This window comes from Nerophis lumbriciformis, linkage group LG28 (genome assembly GCF_033978685.3).
Source record: "Nerophis lumbriciformis linkage group LG28, RoL_Nlum_v2.1, whole genome shotgun sequence".
In the NCBI taxonomy this organism is placed as follows: domain Eukaryota; kingdom Metazoa; phylum Chordata; class Actinopteri; order Syngnathiformes; family Syngnathidae; genus Nerophis; species Nerophis lumbriciformis.
The window spans coordinates 16254927-16280209 of NC_084575.2; the positions used below are offsets into that span (position 1 = coordinate 16254927).

The 25283-nt window shown below is 40.2% G+C and overlaps 1 protein-coding gene, 1 long non-coding RNA gene and 2 other non-coding genes across 4 annotated transcripts in view; 2 read left to right on the top strand and 2 right to left on the bottom strand.

Moving 5' to 3' along the window:
- Position 1: 1 nt before the first annotated feature.
- trnal-aag (transfer RNA leucine (anticodon AAG)) lies at positions 2–83 on the bottom strand. Its single transcript has one exon. It is a non-coding gene; the product is annotated as a tRNA-Leu (tRNA).
- Positions 84–1481: 1398 nt separating this feature from the next.
- Positions 1482–15293, top strand: ahcy (adenosylhomocysteinase). Its single transcript, XM_061923733.2, has 11 exons — positions 1482–1624; positions 7621–7811; positions 8485–8560; positions 10159–10311; positions 11594–11706; positions 11771–11978; positions 12047–12134; positions 12221–12338; positions 14293–14415; positions 14490–14561; positions 14694–15293. Exons 1-11 carry the CDS (start codon positions 1597–1599, stop codon positions 14823–14825), a joined length of 1302 nt encoding a protein of 433 aa, XP_061779717.1. The 5' UTR covers positions 1482–1596; the 3' UTR covers positions 14826–15293.
- LOC133571284 (small nucleolar RNA SNORA17) lies at positions 11396–11524 on the top strand. Its single transcript, XR_009810378.1, has one exon. It is a non-coding gene; the product is annotated as a small nucleolar RNA SNORA17 (small nucleolar RNA).
- Positions 15294–18640: 3347 nt separating the features above from the next.
- LOC133570912 (uncharacterized) overlaps positions 18641–25283 on the bottom strand; it is a 37353-nt gene continuing 30710 nt past the window's right edge. The window contains exon 3 of the long non-coding RNA XR_009810256.2: positions 18641–19133. This is a non-coding gene — a long non-coding RNA (uncharacterized lncRNA). The remainder of the gene's footprint in view (positions 19134–25283) is intronic.

Below are 25283 nucleotides of genomic sequence, written 5' to 3' on the forward strand. Positions count from 1 at the left end.
TTGGCAGCGGTGGGATTTGAACCCACGCCTCCGGAGAGACTGGAGCCTTAATCCAGCGCCTTAGACCGCTCGGCCACGCTACCTTAGAGCTTTGACTTGCAACACATTGTTATTATCAACATGGAATACGGACACGGCGGTAAATGATGATTTTTGTGAACGTGTGTTAGCTGCCTGGTCATCTCCAGTAAGACTTTTAATGCAGAGACAAAAAAAGAGCAGCCAGCTGTCCACAGCGTGACTCTGGCCAACAGCTGTTTGACAACATGCGACTTCAGTCTATCCAATCACACCTTCACTAACTTGTGTTTTGACAGGGCTTTACACAAAACACATAAAAATCTTAATTGACCTCATTTAGACTTAGACTTAGACTTCCTTTTTTTTGTCATTCAAATTTGAACTTTACAGCACAGATAAGAACGAAATTTCGTTACATAAGCTCATGGTAGTGCAGGATAAAAAAGCAATAAGGTGCATATATAAATAAATAAATATATATAAATATAAATAATATATAAATATATATATATAAAATAAATAAATATATATATAAATGAATAAATAGATTACTGTACAGATAAATATATTGCACTTTTTCACATGCGTCCACGTTTATGGATGTATGTTATATTGTCTTTTTTATTCCAGCGAGTTAATCCATTTTGGGGGGAGTTGAGGGGATAATTTAATTATGATGCGTTCAAGAGTCTTACGGCCTGAGGGAAGAAGCTGTTACAGAACCTGGAGGTTCTGCTTCCGAGGCTGCGGAACCTCTTTCTAGAGTCCAGCAGTGACATTTGGCTGTTTAGCAGCTGTTGTTCTGACCTTTGACCTCAATGTTTGCCTGTCACATGTTGTCTGAAAAACTTAAAACAGTTTAAATTGGAATGTTTTTAAGTTAAGCACAATTTAGATGGACAGCGTGATGTATTTTACTCCACCGGGTGAGTCTATCCAATAATAGTTTTGTATACACTCCCATATACTGCAATTTCCAAATAAATCTAAATGAAATTATTTTTGTAATGATTCACTTAGGATAATCACATGTTGTTGTAATCTACATAATCTCCTTAGTTTGTTCATGAAATATGAGGCAAATACTTTCAATTTAAATTGCTTCAAATTTGCAAATTATATATTAGTTTGTAATCTTGTAAAATGTTTGCCATCTAAAGTTAACCTGTGTGGGATGACTATTTTGTATTTTTTATGGCCAAAAATGTATAAGGAGGATATAAAGAAAAGCAGTTTGAGAGTTAAACAAGATGTGTCGTGAGAGATTATAAAATAATTTGTGGCCTCTCCAAACCACCAACTTCACATGCAACACTTGAACGCATCACTCAGAAGGGCGCGCCCGTTGCAACGCCACCAATCACATCACGTATTTTCGAGGCGGGTAAGAGCTTTTAGCCAATGGGAATCAAGAAATCGTGACGTAAATCCCGCCCACTCACGCCCCATCTAAGGAAGCTGTGTGGTGGATAAAAAGCAAGCCGACATGTTAGCCTTCCCCTTCTGTACGTGTGGTTGTCGGCCGGTCTGCAGCTTCTTTCGCCACAGCCGAAACAAAACCTCCACCTTGTCACCATGTCCGAGAAACTTGCCTACAAAGTTGGTCAGTGTTTGTCTTCTTTGCTTATCTGTCGTCTTAAGTGGAGTTTGCATAGCTCACCACTTTGCTAGCGAACATGCTTGTTGGAAATGTGCTCTGTTGCAGCAGCTGCTGCTGCTAAATACAAAAAAAAAAATGTATGTAAACGAATATGCCACTAGTGTTAAATTGTAAAATACCATTGTGGTATTTGTCGGTATTTTTCAGTTTGTGAGTGTCGTTCGTCCACAATCAAATGGGTTGTCTTATTTGAAGAAGCGTCAAGATGAGGAAGTTATTCTGGGTGTTGTAGTTTATGAGCACACACTCTGACACATTTTAAACTACATCTCCCATGATTCTTTGCGGTTCGTCCATTAGCAGCATGATTGACAGCAGCAGACTGCATGCTCAGCTGTAATTCTACTAACTTGTGCTTCATACCACATTGAGTTTGTGGTATATCTGTAAGCAAGTGTGTGCGTGCAATATTTGGCCATCTTTCTGCATGGCGATGACATTGCTGGTGATCAGTGTTCTGAAAATGTCCATGTAGGACAGACGTGGGCAAATTAAGGCCCGGGGGCCACATGCGGCCCGTTAAGCTTTTCAATCTGGCCCGCCGGACATTCCCAAATTTTTTTTTTTAGATCTTTAAGATGGAAAGTGTAGCAGCCATTATGATGTGCAGTGATGTTTTCTAATGACCGTAAGTCTTCAACTATACTAAGTCTTTCAATATTTGGAATCTGCGCTTGTGGATGATATACTAGTTACTATGGTAATCTAATTAGTCACTATGGTAATCTAATTAGTTACTATGGTAATCTACGTCAAAGCAGCTCAGACGAGGCACCAAGCAGTGTGGGCGGGAAGCGTTTCCACAGACGTGGAAGGAGATTTTCACAACAAACTTCTAAAGCTTAGATATATCAGAATGTAGGTGGGTTTATTTTGTACCCTTCGCGTTCATATTTGACTGTTTGTTGCATTTCAGTTGACTGTAAAATATGTAGATCGAAAAAGGGTGTGACGTTCATATTTTGTCAATATTCAGTGTTTTATCCTTCATAGAAAAAATTAAAATAACATTACATTTTTTTAAGGCGGTCTGTCATAACGTTTTTAGCATTCAATCAGACATTATTGTGAGGTTTTGTATTAGTGTTTCTAAAAATAGATATCCCGCCCCCCAGACACATTTTTTTTCTCTAAATGTGGCCCCCGAGTCAAAATAATTGCCCGGGCCTGATGTAGGAGAAGTATGCCCCAACGAAGGTGCATGTAAAGATTGACAGCAGAAGTTGCTCAATGAGCTGCAGTCAGATAACAGCAGGGCAAAGTCTGAACGTTTCCCTCAACTAAACTTGTAAAAAAGTAAACCTTGTTCAGTGCACCCATCAACTTCTGGTGTTTGATTTACTAGAAGCTAATCTGTCCACATGATCGTCCCATTTTTTGCATTGGAAACACTCACCAGAGTTTTTTTTTTAACTGACATTTGTTTTATGATTTTTTTTTTTTTCCGTAAATCATTACACTGACCTATTTTTGATGCTTTAAAATGAATGTTTTCCTTTTGCATGTGATAAAAGTATTTTACATTAGAAGTAGGGCTGGGCGATATGGCCTTTTTTTAATATCTCGATATTTTTAGGCCATGTCACGATACACTATATATCTCGATATTTTGCCTTAGCCTTGAATGAACACTTGATGCATATAATCACAGCAGTATGATTATTCTATGTGTCTACATTAAAACATTCTTGTCCATACTGCATTAATATATGCTCATTTTAAACTTTCATGCAGAGAGGGAAATCACAACTAAGTCAATTTACCAAAATTGTATTTATTAAACAGTTATTAAGCAGTGGCACCAACATTCATGTCATTTCAAAACAGAAAGTGCAAGATTGTCAGAGACATTTTAAAACAAGCTGAGTGCACTTTTGTGCATGATGTCACTAAGATGACATATCAAAACAACACTAAATTAAAGTGCACTTTTTGTACAGAACGCCACTACAATTGTTTAAAACAAATAAAGTGTACTTTTGTGCATGATGTCACACAAGATATTTCAATAACTGTCAAATAAAAATGAGCTGCATAATAGGAAATCAAATAGTGTATGTCCTTCGCTATGTGGTAGGTTCCTGCGGACGTTATCTCCTTCTGTTGTTGACTATTTTCTTCATACGGTGTTGATGTGGAAATGGTTGCCTCGGCATTTTGTTGGTGTGGCACAGAACGGAGATGTTGACATGCGGAGTTTCAAGCACTCTTCATTCTCTAGTGGGTGACTTTTCAAATGATGCTACATATTAGCAGTAATGCTACTTTTTGTAGCAACGCTTTTGCCCCACACTTGACAAATTACGGTTGTCTGTTCGACATATTCCCGCTTGAAGCCAAACCACCGCCAGACGATGGACCCCTGCTATTTTTCTTGGGAATTAATTCTTCCTTCATTTGTTACCAGATTCGCACCTTTTTCTCTCGTATTACCACTCGCACCACAGCTAACGTTACCCATGCCGCTACCTCTCTGCTCCGCGAGGGCGTATACGTATGTGACGTATGTAAGATGGTGCGCTTGTTTTATGTCTCTGTGAGAAGGAGAGATAACAAAGAGTGGGAAACGCCTGTAGTGTAATGCCCGCAGCTAAAAGCAACTGCGTGAGAACGTATACTCAAATATCACGATATAGTCATTTTCTATATCGCAGAGACAAACCCGCAATATATCGAGTATATCGATATATTGCCCAGCCCTAATTAGAAGTAATGTACTGTAATTGGAAATCTGTTCTAGGCTCAAACTGTGACCTCTTTCAGACCTCTTTCAGAGATGTGTGAAAATGGAAAAAAAAAAATTTGTTGAACAAACATGACACAAACCTTCCTAATTGTTAGAAATCCCACTGTTTGTTATACATGCTTCACTGATGAGAGTATTTGGCGAGCACCGTTTTGTCCTACTAATTTCAGCGATCCTTGAACTCATCGTAGTTTGTTTACACGTACAACTTTCTCTGATGCTGCCACAGAAAGATGTTTCATGCCACTCATTTGTCTCATTTTGTCCACCAAACGTTGTATACTGTGCATGAATGCACGAAGGTGAGCTTTGTTGATGTTATTGACTTGTTAGAGTGCTAATCAGGCATATTTGGTCAATCCATGACTGCAAGCTAATCGATGCTAACATGCTATTTAGGCTAGCTGTATGTACATATTGCATCATAATGCCTCGTTTGTAGGTATATTTGAGCTCATTTAATTTACTTTACTTATGTCCTCTGTGTATTTAATTTATATTTACCGTATTTTCCGCACCATAAGGCGCCCTGGGTTATAAGCCGCGCCTTCAATGAACGGCATATTTCAAAACTTTGTCCACCTATAAGCCGCCCCGTGTTGTAAGCCGCATCTAACTGCGCTAAAGGAATGTCAAAAAAACAGTCAGATAGGTCAGTCAAACTTTAATAATATATTAAAAACCAGCGTTCTAACAACTCTGTTCACTCCCAAAATGTACGCAAATGTGCAATCACAAACATAGTAAAATTCAAAATAGTGCAGAGCAATAGCAACATAATGTTGCTCGAACGTTAATGTCACAACACACAAAATAAACATAACGCTCACTTTCTGAAGTTATTCTTCATTCATAAATCCCTCGAATTATTCTCCTTCGGTGTCCGAATTGAAAAGTTGGGCGAATGTGGGATCCAAAATGGCCGGCTCCGTCTCGTCGAAGTAATCGGAGTCAGTGTCGCTGTTGTCCAGCAGTTCTGTGAATCCTGCCTTCCGGAAAGCTCGGACCACAGTTGTGACCGAAATATCTGCCCAGGCATTTACGATCTACTGGCAGATGTTGGCGTATGTCGTCCGGCGCTGTCTCCCTGTCTTAGTGAAGGTGTGTTCGCCTTCGGTCATCCATTGTTCCCACGCAGTTAGCAGTCTAGCTTCGAATGCCCTGTTGACACCAATATCTAGCGGCTGGAGGTCTTTTGTCAATCCATCCGGAATGACGGCGAGTATTGAATTAAGCGCGTAAGCGTGTCTCTTAATGTGATGTTATGAGCTAGCAAATATAACAACTACACTACCCAGCATGCAACGATAGTGACGAGCATGCGCGGTAGCCCTGAGAAGCGTTGTTTTATGCTGGCAGTTAGAATGTGGTTATGAGCACGCTGTGAGTAAACGTTGAGAACTCAGTTAACACGCCTCGTCTGCATTATTTGGGGGGCGGCATGGCGTAGTGGGTAGAGCAACCGTGCCAGAAACCTGAGGGTTGCAGGTTCGCTCCCCGCCTCTTACCATCCAAAAAATCGCTGCCGTTGTGTCCTTGGGCGGGACACTTCACCCTTTGCCCCCGGTGCCACTCACACCGGTGAATTGAATGATGAATGATAGGTGGTGGTCGGAGGGGCCGTTGGCGCAAATTGCAGCCACGCTTCCGTCAGTTCACCCCAGGGCAGCTGTGGCTATGAAAGTAGCTTACCACCACCAGGTGTGAATGAATGATGGGTTCTACACGTAAAGCGACTTTGGGTACTTAGAAAAGCGCTATATAAATCCCAGGTATTATTATTATTATTATTTATAATTAGACAGACAACACACTTAATAGGAGCCATTTTGGGGTCTTTACATAAACACACAAATGGAAATGAAACGTCACATATCCCAGCATGCACCGCGTGCTTCTTCTTCGTCTTCTATGGGGAAAAAAGATGGCGGCTGTTTACCGTAGTTGCGAGACCGAAACTTTATGAAAATTAATATTAATATTAACCCATATATAAGGCGCACCGGATTATAAGGCGCACTGTCAGCTTTTGAGAAAATTTGTGGTTTTTAGGTGCGCCTTATAGTGCGGAAAATACGGTACATGTCTCATGACACATTATCTGTATGTGATATTGGCTCCATTTCTGGTAGTTGTTCGTGTGCCATGTTGTTATAGACCACAGCAAAAGTTACCCAGCTTGCAAAGATTGTAATAAATCCGTAAGAAGACTTTGACACACACATCTATACCTTTGGCCATTCTGAGACAATAATCTCCAGAAGTTAGCTCATCCTGTGAGAAGCCTCCATTTTACTAATGATTTCCAATGTTGCAAAAATGTGTAGAATAAAAATTAAAATACAACATTTCTGTCAACGAAGATTTGCGTCAGCCTTTGATAGTAGGCTAATATAGCTAATATAGACACTTACATCATGTGTTGTTTTCATTATAACACTTACTCTTAATTTTTTGCGGCTCCAGACATTTTTTTTGGGTGGGTATTTTTGGTCCAACATGGCTCTTTCAACATTTTGGGTTGCCGACACCTGTGAACAAGCAAGGTTTTAGTCACGTTTGAACAATTTTAGGTGTCATGCATGTGTAGAAAGCAGTGGTAATAGACTTAAAATGTTAATGTTGCTAACTATGGTGCCGCTGGACTCTTGCTGCTTTACTTCGTGTCCTCTTCTCACCTTCTTTTAACAGCCTTTTGTTGACGATAAAGAAAAAACAAACTTAGACAAACTTTAATGATCCACAAGGGAAATTGATCAACACAGTAGCTCAGTTACAATGCTGGAAAGTGTAAGGATGGAAAGGACAATGCAGGTATAAATAGACTAAATATAGCGATAAAACATATATACGAATATATACATAATGTGTACAGTATATTATATATACAGATATATTATATTATGTCTATAACATATATACAATATACGTATACCAATGACCATGTACAATATTACAGTATATGTGACAGCAGCAGCATAAAATAGAGTAGATCCAGCAGAAAATAGACATTAAAAACAAAGAGAAGTAGCTGACATGTCAGGTGTCAGGTAGTAGGCAGATATCATCTATTGCTGTATGGCGAGTGATTACGGTATACAGCTGGATGGAGTGCGGAATGAAGGAGTTCTTGAAACTTACACAAATGTGAGTTCATCCGTTAATGCTAACATGTGTCTGTGTCATCCCACAGCTGACATCAGCCAGGCCGAGTGGGGGCGCAAGGCCATTGATATCGCCGAAAACGAGATGCCAGGTCTGATGAAGATGAGGGAGATGTACGGTCCGTCGAAGCAGCTCAAGGGCGCGCGCATCGCTGGTTGCCTCCACATGACCTTACAGACCGCCGTGCTTATTGAGACCCTCACCGAACTTGGAGCAGAGGTGGGATTTTTAAGAATTCCTTAGTTTCTAAGCTGTGTGTGTACGCTCATGAAACTGTGTCGTATACGTGGAACAGGGCTGATGTAGTCAAGATAACATTTAATGTTGTTTGCAGTGATGTTCCCAGGCATGCTTTCTGCCCTTTGAGGCGTTGCAGCTTGGCCTTCCATGTTGCAGATATGTCAAAAGGTCGCCCAAAGCAAAGGGGATGGTCTGCACTGAGTCTCCACATTAATGGCGACTTGGTGTGACGTTGACCACCAACACAAGGATGTGTGCTGTTGACATTCAGTTATATTAGGGGGTGGCACCCAACTTCCTAAAGCTGTGAACCTGGGGAAACACTGCTGTCTGTTTTCAAATAGTTGACATTAAATGGTCAGATAAATTAGGTTGATTGCCCAGTTCTACAAGTTATGCTAGGTTTGTTTTAAAAGAAAACTATCTCATGGTAAGCATTTACGCAAAATGTCACAACTAAGGATTGTGATCAAATATGTGGATAATTACTCAAGTCAATCAGTTTATTTATATGGCCCGTAATAACAAATGCCTAAAAGGGCTGCCCAAATCACGACATCCTTGTCAACAAAACAAAACTCATCAGCCGATATTGATGGTTTATAAGTCATAGATAAACCAAATTGAGTTAAATGTAAATGTGTGTCTTCAGGTTCAGTGGTCGAGCTGCAACATCTTCTCCACTCAGGATCATGCTGCCGCCGCCATTGCCAAATCTGGTGTCCCAGGTAACGCTTAATTTCCTTACATTATGAATGTTTATCTACAGTGGAACCTGGCCTAACTCATCTCAACATAACCAAAGCTTTCATATTTAGTTATGACTTTGCCCAAAGATTTAATTGTGAGAATAATGAAGGATTTTTTTTTAACCTATGGCCGTTTGTTGACATGGTTTTCCTCCATTGGTGCATATTTTTTTGATTTTTCTGTTTTCAAATATTTTATACTTTTATCAAACATATGCTGTGGTTATTTGACTGCAATGACAAGTGTCCGAAAATGCACAAATCTTTCTTTCAATGGCCAACAGCTAAAAATAGTGTTTTGTTAATAGTTGTGGTAAAATCAAGGTTAATACTGCCATACTTTTGAAACTAAGGCAAAATGTATTTTCTCTTTTTTGGTGGATTAATAGTTAATCCATTTTAATGCTAAACTGGAAGTTGGGGGGGCGTGTCTCCGGTGGTAGGGCGGCCGTGCCAGCAACTTGAGGGTCCCAGGTTTGATTCTAGCTTCCGCCATCCTAGTCACTGTTGTGTCCTTGGGCACAACTTTTTCTCAGCGCCACCCACATTGATTTTAATGTAGCTTAAAAAAGATGTAGATATTGGGTTTCACAATTTAAAGCGCTGTGAATCTCTGGGGGGGAAAAAACTCTATATAAATATAATTCACTTCACTTCACATGTGCATGTTTTGATGCTGTGTAACTAAACCAGGGGTCGGCAACCAGTCGATCGCGAAAAGAACGTATTAATATGACATCAGTGACACCAAACACCACAGACACGCCAACAGGCTTGCATTTTAACCCTTGAGTACGGCCACACACGACACCCACTTAACTCACAATATGCATGTTGCATGTTGTGCACAAAAATCATTGAGCTGCAACATTGTATTAAAAGACTGACTGTTGCAACACACTAGACATTTTGTAGCATCAAACAACTCTTCCCTCAACCATGACCATCATCGTTCGCCTGCTACAAGCCAAATACTCGCGTCCATTAACAAAGCTCTGAACTACGGATTTTGTGTTCATTTATTGTGCATACAAAAGTTCACATTGTCACATGTGCAAAGGCAGTAACCAATATTAAAACAAGGTGGCAGTAAGGAAGAACTTCCCCTTTTATCAGCTCTTTATCACACAGGAAGTGAACAGCAGATTTGACTACTTCCGGCGCTGACGCAACACAACCATGTGACTCGTGCCCATATGTAACCCTAGGATGAACAAATATACTACAGTACATATATAGTAGAACATTACAAAACAATACCAGAAAATATTTGGAAAACGGCAAAAAGCACAACGAGAAAAACAACAACAATGTTGTAGCCAATAACGTCACAATGCTTTGTCTTTAAAAAAAAAAAAAAAAAAAAAAAAAAAAATAGTTTCACTGTATATTTGTACAACATAAAGCCCAGTACTGACTGCATTCAGCATTGGGAACGCTACATGTGCATGATAAGACTTCACAAGGATTTTCGGTGCTGTTTAGTAAATAATCAAATAAAACCTCCAGGCCACGTATTAGTTTTTGCTTTACACACACTGCTTCTATGAGCTAATATGGTGTGCACACACACACAGTGTATGCATGGAAGGGTGAGACGGACGAGGAGTACATGTGGTGCATCGAGCAGACGCTGTACTTCAAAGATGGACAACCCCTCAACATGATCCTGGACGATGGAGGAGATCTCACCAACCTGGTCCACCAGAAGCATCCCAAGCTGCTGGCAGGTAATGCATGCATACACACACACATGCTCTCTCTTGTGTGCGCACACACACACACACACAATTAAATTAGTGCAAGGCTGCTTTTTATAGCCCATTTTCCAAGGGGAACTGACTGTAAGTCCTACAACAAAAAGGTTTTCTGCGTTTCCACAGCAGCAAAGAGGTATTGAAAAATGTAAATTATGCTGACACTTGACTAGGTGAAGGTATGATTTGAGTTCATTTCGAACATGAATACAATTACCGGTACAACATAATACATCAAGATTTCCAATTTCTCTTTTTAACACGGTCGAAAAGGAGAAGGAAGAAGCAGAGTTATTTAATCCAACCCCTTTTCCGTTACATAGCAATTGCTAACACTTTTGTTCACTTCCTGTTCTCAACTTATTCACAATATACTCCATAAATATACAATAAAAAAATAAATGGCTAATTACCGGTAAATTGTATTTCATATAGTGAGATGAATGAGATTATCAGTAACTTCAGAATGTTCATCATGGCTCTTTTTTGTACTTTGTAAACAGTGTTTGAACAGTTTCTTAAATTGGATCATATTAGTACATTGATTTCTTTACTTAATCCAATCCATAATTTAATTCCACATACTGATATATTAAAGGTTTTACGTGCATGCACATTTGAAGTTATATTTCTCGTGTTGAGAAGAATAGCTATATGTTATTGGGCAGCAGGTTATGGTTTGCTTTGTGCATAATTTTAGCTGTTTGCAAATTCACTGTTGTGGAATTTCAATATTTTATATTCATTCAATAAACAGGATTTCTATGTTCTCTATAGCCAACATTATATATTATTCTAACTTCTGTTTGGAACAGAGCCAGTTACTGAAGCGTACTTTTGTAGTTATTTACCCATATTATTATTATTATTATATTATATTTATTCTTTATTGATGTACAGTATTTCTTGCCACCTTATGTTGCACGAAAACCGTTTCTGATAGTTCCTCCAAAGGTAAGGGCTTAGCTTAGATCTTTGGCTTGGTGCTTGTGATGTATAATTAAAGCTTGAAGTTATTTAAGTTGTATTAACTTGCGAGAGGAGCATGTTGGTGTTTGCTGCCCCTTGAGGCGTTGCAGCTCAGCCTTCCATGTTGCAGCTGTGTCGAAAGGTGGCAGAGAGCAAAGGTGGTCGTCTACACTGAGTCTTCACGATGACGACTCGGCATGGTGTTGACCATCAACATGCGTGTCTTTGTCTCGCTGAAGCTCGACTATCAGCAATGTTCTGTGTTCACGCGACCACCTCTTGGCAGGCATCCGCGGCCTCTCCGAGGAGACCACCACAGGCGTCCATAATCTGTACAAGATGATGAAGAAGGGCGACCTGAAGGTCCCCGCCATCAACGTCAACGACTCCGTCACCAAGGTGAGCAGTGATTCCAGAAGGTGCAGCTTTCATGGCACTAACAGCAGCGTGACTCCTCCCACAGAGTAAGTTTGACAACCTGTACGGCTGCAGGGAGAGCCTCATCGACGGCATCAAGCGCGCCACAGACGTCATGATCGCCGGGAAGGTGGCTGTGGTGGCGGGCTATGGCGACGTAGGCAAAGGCTGTGTCCAGGCCCTGCGTGGCTTCGGTGCCCGTGTCATCGTCACAGAGATCGACCCCATCAACGCACTTCAGGCAGCCATGGAGGGTAGGTCGCACCACTCTACCTCCTTTTTAAACTTGCCATTTTTGTTTATAGAGCGTGTTGTTGTGTAGGCTTTGAGGTAACAACAATGGATGAAGCCAGCCTGGAAGGAAACATCTTTGTCACCACCACTGGCTGTGAGGACATCATCCTGGGCCGGTAGGTGGCGCCACACACTCACCCATTACAATAAAATATTCTCTTATAAAATGTTGTTAGCTCATGTTTGTTTGCGGCCTTTACAGTCACTTTGAGAACATGAAGGATGATGCCATCGTCTGCAACATTGGACACTTTGACTGCGAGATTGACATGAGCTGGCTGAACAAAAACGCAGCCAAAAAAATCAACATAAAACCTCAGGTAAGAGGTAGTGAAAGATTTTGTCTCAACCAGCACACCTTAATACTTACACTGCTCTATGTGTAGTGTACTCCACTGTACTATGCACTGTAACTAGATGTTGCACTCAAAAACTGTCACAATGGTGAGTGTGCAGTTCTGGGCTGTCTTTCAAAATGAACACTCAGTCAGTGCACTTCAATAAGTATACTGTGGACTAGGGTTGTATGGTATACCGGTATTAGTATAGTACCACGATACTAATGAATCATATTCGGTACTATGCCGCCTCTGAAAAGGACCGGTCCGCCACCCCCCGGATTGATACCCAAGTTTGTGGTATCATCCAATACTAATGTAAAGTGTCAAACAACAGAAGAATAAGTGATTATTACATTTTAACAGAAGTGTAGATAGAACATGTTAAAAGAGAAAGTACCGTAAGCAGATATTAACAAGTACCGTAGATTAATAATTCCTTTTCTACCACTTGTCCTTAATAATTTTGACAAAATAATAGAATGGAAAATAACACAATTTGTTACTGCATACGTCAGCAGACTAATTAGGAGCCTTTGTTTGCTTACTTACTAATAAAAGACAAGTTGTCAAGTATGTTCACTATTTTATTTAAGGACAAACTTGCAATAAGAAAAATAAGTTTAATGTACCGTAATATTTTTTTGTTAAAATAAAGCCAATAAAGCATTTTTTTGTGGTACCCTTTATTTAGAAAAGTACCGAAATGTATCGAAATCATTTTGGTACCGGTACCAAAATATTGGTATCGGGACTTCATCTTTTGAGTGCAAATGTGAGTTCACGCTGAGCAGTACAGTAAAATGCAGCGTCCGTAACCGGATGTTGCACTCAAACTGGCCAAAATGGTGAGTGTGCGGTTCTGGGGCTGTCTTTCCAAATGAACACTCAGTCAGTGCACTTCAATAAGTATACTGTGGACTAGGGTTGTATGGTATACCGGTATTAGTATAGTACCACGATACTAATTAATCATATTCGGTACTATGCCGCCTCTGAAAAGTACCGGTCCGCCACCCCCCGGACTGATACCCAAATTTGTGGTATCATCCAAAACTAATGTAAAGTATCAAACAACAGAAGAATAAGTGATTATTACATTTTAACAGAAGTGTAGATAGAACATGTTAAAAGAGAAAGTAAGCAGATATTAACAAGTAGATTAATAATTCATTTTCTACCACTTGTCCTTAATAATTTTGACAAAATAATAGAATAGAAAATAACACAATATGTTACTGCATACGTCAGCAGACTAATTAGAGCCTTTGTTTGTTTACTTACTAATAAAAGACAAGTTATCTTGTAGGTTCACTATTTTATATAAGGACAAACTTGCTATAACAAAAATAAGTTTAATGTACCGTAATATTTTTTGGTTAAAATAAAGCCAATAAAGCATTTTTTTGTGGTACCCTTTATTTAGAAAAGTACCGAAAAGTATCGAAATCATTTTGGTACCGGTACCAAAATATTGGTACCGGGACTTCATCTTTTGAGTGCAAATGTGAGTTCACGCTGAGCAGTACAGTAAAATGCAGCGTCCGTAACCGGATGTTGCACTCAAACTGGCCAAAATGGGGAGTGTGCAGTGTTTGACACTTACCACCCTCAATAGTCGCCATCTTGGCTACTTGGTAAAAGGGGAGGGACTAACTCCAGTGGTTGTAATTCACCACTAGTAATGAATTTAGGACTGCAGAACATTGTTAAAAATTGGCACATGTAGAAATCTAAGGACACAGTGAACTGATGGAAGATTAAATATGAAGGACCATGTTCTCATTGACCTTCTGGAAAAAATAGTATTGAAACTGTTCAAATTTCAGAAGTCAAAATGTGTGTTCTAAGTTTCCAAAGTCTAAATAATGTGAACTACTCAATTGCACTATTATGATAATTGAGTCATAATCACATGTGCTTTGGTGGTCCTTAGGTTGACCGCTACCTGATGAAAAGTGGCCGTCACATCATCGTGCTGGCTGAGGGCAGGCTGGTCAATTTGGGCTGCGCCATGGGTCACCCGTCATTTGTCATGAGCAACTCCTTCACCAACCAGGTGCTTCTGTCAACGAGGGCACGTGACTGCTTGATGAATTTAAACTTTTTAGCTGACTGCTGTGCCTCATGCAGGTTCTGGCTCAAATTGAACTGTGGACCAATACTGCCAAATATCCTGTGGGAGTTCACTTCTTGCCCAAAAAGGTCAGAAGGCAGATGAATGTTCAATACTGACTACATAAATGTCTTTAAAGAATTGTTAACGACTGCTTTCGACACCTGCATGAAGCCATCATTGAAAATAAAGAAAATGACAGCAGTTTGTTTTGTCTTCAGCTGGATGAGCAGGTCGCCGCCGCCCACTTGGACAAACTGGGTGTGAAGCTGACCAAGCTGACTGACAGCCAGGCTAAGTACTTGGGATTGCCCAAGGAGGGCCCCTTCAAGCCGGACCACTACCGCTACTGAGCTTCAGCTGCTCAACTTGAGGAGAGAAGAGGAAAGAGCGAGAGGCGGAGCTACAAAGACATTTGTCCCGCCTCTGGTGGATTCTCCGCAAGCGACAAGCAGCCATCTTTGTTTCGCTTTAGCGTCTTCGCTTGTCGACCATCTTGCCTCTTTAACTCCAGTGAGGTTAAGAGATGTTTCTCTTGTCATCATTCCCTCTTATTGGAACAAAATACACCCTTTTTCATGTGGATCTTAGAGTTAGTGTAGCAAGCTACAATGCGCAGTGGCCTTATTCCAGTTTAGCACTTAGCAGTTTACTTGACCACCAGAGAAGGCACTAAATCAGTGGTCTGGATTCTTAACAAGGTCTTAAACTTTACTTTCTTCCTCTTCTGTAATTGTTTACTTTGACTTGATCAACCGCTGTCAACTGATGCACGCTGAGGTTGCTGGTGATGATTGTGATAAATAAACCTGCTGACCCTATTCTGATTTTTTTTTTCTTTTATAGAACTGCTACTGAGGTTGAAGTTACTGAAATGATCATTGACAATGTGTAGTAGCATCCTCCTCCAGCAGGAATTGGTGTACATCCATCCATTTTCTACCGCTTATCCCTTTTGGGGTCGCGGGGGTTGCTGGAGCCTATCTCAGCTGCATTTGTGCGGAAGGCGGGGTACACCCTGGACAAGTCGCCACCTCATCACAGGGCCAACACAGATAGACAACATTCACACTCACATTCACACACTAGGGCAAATTTAGTGTTGTACAATTAAAAAAATAATAATAATACAAATTTTAGATGGCGGTTTGGTTCTCTACTTTGATGTTTGAAATAAAAAGCTTTCAAAGACATTTCAAGTTCAACTTGAATATGAATAAAGCTAAACACTCATTAAGTAATTGGTACACTTCAAATGTGGTTATGTGTGCATTTTTAACAAAGAAAACCAATTCAAATGGAATTACTGACCTTTTTGGTATGAATTCCAACATTTACGATTAACTTTTTACTAGTTTAATGTGAACCCAAAGCTCAAATTTGAGTCCACACTTAATGCACCAGTCCATGTTTTTAATACTTTAGTCTCTTTGTTTTTATCAATGAATTCAATTTGAGGAGGAGCATTTATAAGACTATATAATAAGTGCATTGGACTATGTGCTCAGACAGTGCAAAAAGTATAACCTAATTACGGTATTTTATCAAATGTTTTAACATTTTAAGGATTTAAAAAAAAAAAAGTTTGACTATAAATCAAAACTATTCTTTACTTTATGAAACTCATTTCAGGAGGTTGAGTGGTCGATGGGTGAGTTCGACCCTTAGTTCCCTTGGGCAGGTGAATGAGGTAACAGTGTAAAAGTTGTTTAAAGGCGCTATAAAAGTAAAACCCCATCTACCAAATATCCGAATTAGATATTGTTTAAAAAAAATACAAGTGCATATTATGTTCGTTTTGGCCAGAGTCTAGATTTTAGGGACACACTTGTACTAGTATGTAATGACACTAAAACTGAATGAATGCAAATTTGACAACAGATTATTTCGTATTTACTCTTACTGTGATTGGATCTCACTAATCATATCACACTTGAAGTGACTTCAAAGATGATCGATACATTTTTCATATAGAGTTTCTGTCCGTGGAATTTCCTGCAGGATGTTTAAAGATGATCTATCTTCATGAGAATTTGGACAAAAATGGTGTCGGGTTTCAATCCTAATCCTTTGGTGACGCAGACAACTGCTTTAAACAACTTCACTCCTGTCTTCAAATTAGAACCAGAAGATTGGACTGTGTCTCAAGAGTGTCGGGATGATGGATGATGTTTAGTAATTCTGTATTTTTCAGTGTTCTTCATTCCCAGTTGCTGTAATGGACAATCAAATGTCTGCCATCAGTCTTTACCCTCTGACCAGAACCTGTGTTCACAAGTCCTTTGATGAGTCTCAGATAGCACAGATCCGTACACACTCTTGGTCGTTTCAAAACAATGCCAGCTAGGCCACTAGTTAATGTCAGTGAGTACAGAAACACTAACTCATTACAGCGTACATTCTTCTTCAGTCTTAAACTAATTTGAACTATTAATCTGGAGCCTTACTTCTTTTGAGAGTATTTTTAAGTTGTCTGTGTTGCCTGATGACACAAACATTTTCCAAAACTGCAAAGAATTCTCTTTTTAATTCTTCTTCAGTCTTAAACTAATTTGAACTATTAATCTGGAGCCTTACTTCTTTTGAGAGTATTTTTAAGTTGTCTGTGTTGCCTGATGACACAAACATTTTCCAAAACTGCAAAGAATTCTCTTTTAAATCTGGATGACCTCCAAAAATGAAGGGACTGTCAGCAGCCTGGCCCCACAGCTCACAGCTTTCTTGAACATTTGCAAATGTCAATAAATCAAAGGTAATGCAGGTCAATAAAGAAAAAACACACAACTACAAATAATTGAGAACAGCCAAAAGCTCTTTGAGTCGGACAACTTGGAAAAAAGCCAGCCTAAACCCGCTTGCCAAGAAATGTTTGTGGTCAAAATGGGATTAGAAGACATTTAGTGCATTGGGAAACTTTCCTTGTGGTCATCGTGTACACTCCGCAATCACCAAATTTATGTATCGTCTTTATTGTCACTCAACCACTTTGCCAGCGATCTTTAATGGTCCTCGGGCTTTGTTTTTCTTCCATGGAAATGATTGCACAAAGCCAGCATTAGCAGACTTGTAGACTCTTGTGAACCAACATTAGACCTATGTGTCTATTAAAAATGAAGTAAAAACGCGACTCATTCTCTCTAACTCACATTCAGTGCATTGCTGGACTTTGTTTTTTATCAGCCTTTTTAGGACTTAAGTTTGGACAGACCATCAACGCCTAGAGTTTCACCTGTCAAAAATGTAGAATCATGGGGAAGTTCAAACCTCATAGGAATTTTTCCAGAGGCAACAGTCTCCTTTTCTGAGGAACAATTTCTAAGACTTATTTGAAGATGTGCCTTTCTTCGGGCAGGCACAGCAGTTCTTATCTGGTGCCTGCACCGTAGCTTAGCTGCTTAAATATATGGACCATGGATTTTGCAATGTGGCAAACCTTCAAATTTTCCACACCTGTCTTTATGTTCCAAACAATCATGACAAAAGTATCTTGAAAGGGAAGACAGAGTCGGGAAGTCATGCAGTTAGTGAAGGCCCCTAATTTCCTTTGACCTTTGGAACGTCTGCTTCTCGCTTTAGAAAAACCTGTGTAAAATACTTCAATTTTGTACTATCATTGTTAAATTTTAAAACTCAAACTCCTATTTTTGTCAGCGGCACTAACAATAATTCTGACAGTCGAGAGGAAAATAAATTGCTTGTGAGCTTTCAAAACAACTCAAAGCCATTCTTCTACACCAAATGGTTCAATAACTACTTTTCATTGTTTTGGGAATGACTTTTTTAAGAAATTTTTTTTACAAGTATCATATTGTAACAATCAAGTAAATGATTAATCTACCTAATTCACATATGGGAGTACTGCTTGCATTCATCTTCTAAGAGTGTCGAACAGATCAGATCAACGTTTCGACCGTTTACAGTTCCAACATGTATCGAGTTGCTGTTTGAGTGCGAATAATTCCAGAGTCATGTCAAACATTAATTTTCAGCAATGCTGAACGTGTTCGCTTTGCTGACACGTCAACAAGGCGGCGCCTACGGCCGTGCTTGAACTTTTGATGTTTGACAGGCCACAGTTGATTTGTTCAATGGGCTCGTCCAGAGACAACACATCTCCAGAGTCCAAATGAATGCATGTCCCAAAAGAAGTTCATTTGAGGGAACGGTTGTTTATTTTCAAATGAATGACACATTTAGGACAAATTTGACCACATGGAGAACATAAAAGTCTCAACACAATCTACACCCGGTGTGGGGAAAAAAGGCTGGGGAAGCTACAGGAAGTGAAAACAAAGTGGAGGACCTTTTAGCAAGAACTGCTTCTCCACTTTTAGAAATACTTAATAAAAGTTTGCAGATCAGAGGTCAGTGATATTTGATCTTAGATTGGGCCTTTACATTCACCTTCACCAATATCATCCACGGGTCCACCTTGGATTAGTTCAGATTTAGAAACTACATGATTCCTCTTATTTTCCTGCATAAAGTGAAATGATCTCCAAATTGTGCCGTAGCTGTGAATTTAGACTGTACTTGGCTTTCTTAGACACACAAGCCATACACCTCTGTGTTGTGATAGATGTGAAGCAGCTGGAGTAAACCCATCTGGCCCCAGGCGAGTCTTTAGGAGCTTGTTCTGCTTGTCCTTCCTTCTGTGAAGACTGTGAAGGAGAGTTTAAAACAATCTTAACACACATATACACATGTTCTGTCGCCGACCTCCTTGAAGGTGCTAAATGATGGATGCGCTCCGAACGTTGGACAAGTTCCAAATGAAACATTTTCTCATCCAAACTGCCTCTAGCATCGCATAATGTGATTCCACTTAAAGGCGGTTTTGTCTTCTATTAGTTTGACTTTAGTCACTGACATGACGCTCTGCAGGTGTGTGGCCGATTTCCGAGTGAGGTTTTCGTCAGTACTCCTTAGGACCAGATGGATATTTCTTAGAATCCCCAGATACTCAGATATCCCGAGATACTCACAGTGTTCCCTTCCTGTGCTTAAAATATTGCCCCTCTGCGAAGTGTTTCTATAGACGAGTAGCCTTTACATCTGTAGGGACTGCAAGTTTTGCTAACACTCCACAGACAAATAAGCTATAAACCATAAGACTCTTGAACACATCAAAATAATCCCCTCAATTCCCCCATAAACTGAATTTACTCGCTGGACTATAAAGACAATATAACATACATCCGTACAGTAATCTTTACTGTTCCTAGTATACATAAACGACTTGTCATCAGCATGTGACTGTGAATTGTTCTTGTTTGCGGATGACTCGGCCCTGCTGGTATCAGACAAGGACAAGTCACAGGTGGAGAAAATCCTCAGTGCTGAACTCTGTAGAATTGCACCTGTCTCGCTGACAACAAGCTATCCATACACTTGGGTAAAACGGAATCCATCCTGTTTGGGTCCCACATCAACCTTAAGAAAGTCAATGACTTCACTATAAAAGTGGGTGACATTGTTATCACCAGGAAAGATGAGGTCACCTACCTAGGTTCCATTCTAGAGGCTAATCTTTCCTGTGATAAAATGGCAACCAAGGTAATCAAAAAGGTCAACCAACGAACGAGATTTCTCTATAGAATCTACTCTCTGGTCAACAAAAGCACCATGAAGATTCTGGCAAGAACTCTCGTTCAACCCTTTTTCGATTACGCATGCACCTCCTGGTACCCTAGCACCTCCAAAACCCTCAAATCTAAACTCCAAACATCCCAGAACAAGCTAGTCAGATTACTTCTAGACCTCCACCCCAGATCCCACCTCACTCCTACCCACTTCTCCAAAGTGGGCTGGCTCAGGGTGGAGGACAGAGTAAAACAACTTGCACTGAGCCTAGTCTATAAAATCCGCTACACCTACCTGATACCGAAGTACATGTCAAACTACTTCCTTAACGTATGACCGCCATAACCACAACACCAGGGGGAGCTCTACTAACCACGTTAAACCCAGATTCCGATCTAACAAAGGTCTTAACTCATTCTCTTTCTATGCCACATCAATGTGGAATGCGCTCCCAACAGGTATAAAAGAAAGGGCATCTCTATCCTCCTTCAAAACCGCAATAAAAGTACACCTCCAGGCAACTTCAACCCTAAACTAACACCCTCCCCGGATTGTTAATAATCAAATGTAAACAATCAAATGTAGATACTTTTCTTATGCCTTCTGATCTCTCTCTCTCTCTCTCTATGTCCACTACTTGCTGTACAAATCCTACCAAGTCAGACCTACACTGTTTCAATATCCATTTCTCTGTTCTCAATTGTTGATGACTGATGATAACAACCAAACCTAACCCCCCCCCCTCCACACTCCGAATTGTAAATAATGTAAATAACTCAATGTATACACCCTGATGATTATCTTGTGTGATGACTGTATTATGATGATAGTATATATGATAGTATATATCTGTATCATGAATCAATTTAAGTGGACCCCGACTTAAACAAGTTGAAAAACGTATTCGAGTGTTACCATTTAGTGGTCAATTGTACGGAATATGTACTTCACTGTGCAACCTACTAATAAAAGTCTCAATCAATCAATCAATCAATCAATCAATCAGTATATTTATATCTGCACTTTCTTTTGTAAATGCAAACACTCTGCACCTTATTGCTCTTTTATCATGCACTACACTGAGCTAATGCAACAACATTTCGTTCTTATCTGTACTGTGAATGACAACAAAAGGAAGTCTAAGTCTAAGTCTAAATGTGCTTCCAGCTTTGGTTTCTTATCTGTGCACACAAGCTTCTAAAAACTTTTATTCATTTTTTCAAGTGTGACAAAGAGGAGCAACCAACTTTCAATTCTCCGAAGATGAATTGCTGGGTTGCAACCCTGTGATTTAGAGCCACTTTTGTTTTTAACATCGGGGAGCAAGCATTCAATATGGCTACTGTTAATTTACCTCCAGCTGTGCAGATATCAAGAGTATGTCAAAAGTTTATTGCTAAATATACAAACCAGATATCACAAAAAACAGCTGAATGTGATGGAACGGATCCACACACTCTTAAGAAGTACTTTTCTCAAGATTTTAAAGATTCAACATAGTGGACTTTTCAAACCATCTGGTCGACTACACTTTTTTCTACACAGTTCAAAAAGTACAAAAGCATGGAGGCAAATCAATTCTTAACATCTGGAGGGGGGCATTAATTCAGCATTAGGCCATGAAAGACAATGTTGGAATTTTTTGTGCATTGGTAAATCAAGCATTTTATGTACATTAATAGATGCTGTGCGAACGTTGTTTACCATTGTTGTCAAGCAATTCGCTTCTAAGTAGGGCTGCCAACCTTAACGCGTTAACACAAGTGATTAATACAAATAAATGATCTCGTTATCAAATATGAATGATGATTAATCACTATTTGTTACACAGTCTGTGATCACGATGAGAGGCGGCCAATTTCGCTTAAAAATAGAACGTTGGATAAAACTAAGATAACTTAAGCAACAAACGTTTTTATCATCGGCACACATCAAGTTTAAAATACCATCTTAGAGCGAAACAAGTACTCGAGAATGGCGCCGACAGTGTTGCCAATGCTCTTGGCGGCTTCTTTGTAAACAGCTACTAGCGACAAATCTAATGACTTCTACCGGGGACATTGGAGACTTTTTTGTGTCTTGGAGACTCAGAAGTGAAAGCAAGTAGCAGTCACAGTCCTCAACAAGCACTGACGGCTACATGCAAGCATGAATGCTAACTACATCGACAAGAAGCAGAGGAGAACGCTGCGCTGGCAGAGTTTACTGAGTCAATGTTGTCAACAAAAGTAGCGGTTATACCTTTGCTAAACGGACAGCCACCGCATGCAGGACGTCTTAACAACCGCGAAGACCGAGTCCTCCAAGACGATGTCATTCATATCACCACAGCTGATCTGTTGTACCTTAAAGAGGCACAATTACAGCGAGGATGAACCAAGTGTACTACACAAAGAAGAGCTTCAAGTTGCAAGTACGGACTGAACGTGAATTTATTTTGCTTCTTGGAGAACTTGGACATTTGTAAGTAATAATAACAATCTAGGGTCGCATTGTACCAAAAAAAGGGATCAGCAGTCATCGGAAAAAGGTAAACAAGCTTGTTTTTTTAAACAACTGTTTAAAGGCCTACTGAAACCCACTACTACCGACCACGCAGTCTGATAGTTTATATATCAATGATGAAACCTTAACATTGCAACACATGCCAATACGGCCGGGTTAGCTTACTAAAGTGCAATTTTAAATTTTGCGCGAAATATCCTGCTGAAAACGTCACGGTATGATGACGTCTGCGCGTGACGTCACGGATTGTAGAGGACATTTTGGGACAGCATGGTGGCCAGCTATTAAGTCGTCTGTTTTCATCGCAAAATTCCACAGTATTCTGGACATCTGTGTTGGTGAATCTTTTGCAATTTGTTCAATGAACAATGGAGACAGCAAAGAAGAAAGCTGTAGGTGGGAAGCGGTGTATTGCGGCCGGCATGCAGCAACACAAACGCAGCCGGTGTTTCATTGTTTACATTCCCGAAAGATGACAGTCAAGGTTTACCATTGGCCTGTGGAGAACTGGGACAACAGAGACTCTTACCAGGAGGACTTTGAGTTGGATACGCAGACGCGGTACCGTGAGTACGCATGCAGCTGCGGCTTCCAAACATTTGATCGCTTGCCCGTACGTGCATGCCGCTATGTGCATGTCACGTATGTAACTTTGGGGACTTTGGGGAAATATATGTGCTGTATGAACTTTGGGGAGGTGAACGGTACTTTGGGCTGTGGGATTGAGTGTGTTGTGCAGGTGTTTGAGTTGTATTGGTGGGTTATATGGACGGGAGGCGGGAGGTGTTTTGTTACGCGGTATTAATTTGTGGCATATTAAATATAAGCCTGGTTGTGTTTTGGCTAATAGAGTATATATATGTCTTGTGTTTATTTACTGTTTTAGTCATTCCCAGCTGAATATCAGGTCCCACCCGCCTCTCACAGCATCTGAATCGCTCCCACTGCCCTCTAGTCCTTCACTCTCACTTTCCTCATCCACAAATCGTTCATCCTCGCTCAAATTAATGGGGAAATCGTCGCTTTCTCGGTCCGAATCGCTCTCGCTGCTGGTGGCCATGATTGTAAACAATGTGCGGATGTGAGGAGCTCCACAACCTGTGACGTCACGCGCATATCGTCTGCTACTTCCGGTACAGGCAAGGCTTTTTTATCAGCGACCAAAAGTTGCGAACTTTACCGTTGATGTTCTCTACTAAATGCTTTCAGCAAAAATATGGCAATATCGCGAAATGATCAAGTATGACACATAGAATGGACCTGCTATCCCCGTTTAAATAACAAAATCGCATTTCAGTAGGCCTTTAAACTAAAGAAAAGTAAATGGAGCACTATGTTAAGTTGTTTATGAGTGTGTTTACTACATTATCTTGTTTGCAACATTATTGAAAACTGCAAAGACCTTCAAAATGTGCACTTAAATTTTAATATACTTATTTTCACCCAGTTTTGAGCAAACCAATGACTTGCACTTCAGAAACACATTTAAAAAATGTTCCTGCATGACGTTCTGACTACTAAATTGCATTTGTACCCAAATATTGGGGTATTTTCTTCAACAAATGTTATGTTATGTTGTATCACTTGACAGCCCTACTTAGAAGATAAGATTGTTTTTTGCACTCAGTGTCCTGTTGCAATTATTTTGCAGTTCATGTTTTGCTTCAATGTTTAGCTAGATCCTAGTTTTCCAGCAATGTTTAGTTTCAATAATAATTCACAACATCCAGATCCAGTATGTCATTAGTATGGGATATGCAGCCTACAAGATATTTATTCTGTAATCTTTATTTCTCTCTAGCACTCATCAAGGGTGGACGCTCCCCTTTCCTCTCCCTTATCTCTCCTGCTTGCTTCTTTGTCTTGTCTTAACTTTTTTGTTGCCTCTTTTTGCACTGCTCTCCAAATCAACATTGGAACTATTTAACTGGCCTCAACGAAATTGACAAGATCTTGGGTTTAGGGGAGCGGTCGTTGCTGGACACACGACGGACTCTTGGGAGAAGAAGGAGTGCCGCGTGCCTGGCGACCCTTTTCTGTCGAGGACGTGAAGATATCTACCTATTCGGAATTATGACAACAGGACATCTGCTGATTGGAGTAGAGCGTTGCTCTGGTTTGTCGACAAATTGGAAGTTGCTGGCAGTCTTCAAAGTACCCCAAAGCTGCCACGCATGATTGGAGGATGCGGGAAGAACTGTGGACACTCTTGTGACACAACTTTCTTCTCATTAATTCCCGTAACTTTACAGGGCATTAAAAAGTGTTGAAGATGAGCGTCCATTGACTTCAGTGGGGGAGCATAGAGTGGGTTGTTCCACTGTAGCCAAACTAGAAATTCATTGGATAAATGCTTTGCTTTGTCCCGCCCACTGGACGCTGAGCATCTCTGTAAGTGTATGGAACGTGAGCCGTGGGCTTGGTCTCGGCTGGCCTGGACCATGAGCAAGATAGGTAGATCTGTCTGCCGCTGAATCGCTTTTGGATTAGCAGAAAAACTAGTGAATCAGTGATCTTGAAATATAAACCACAGCCAGAGCAATTTTCAAGTTGCATTCTGTTGTTCCGAGTTCATATGGATAATTTTGCAATCCTCTAAGTAAAGTTTTCTAATTGTAATTGTAATCTGTACTCGTGGCTGAACATGAGCTTTCCCTACTTGAAAGACCAGCAGCCGCCACTACAGAATGCTGACGATGGCCTGGGTCTACATCACACTGTTT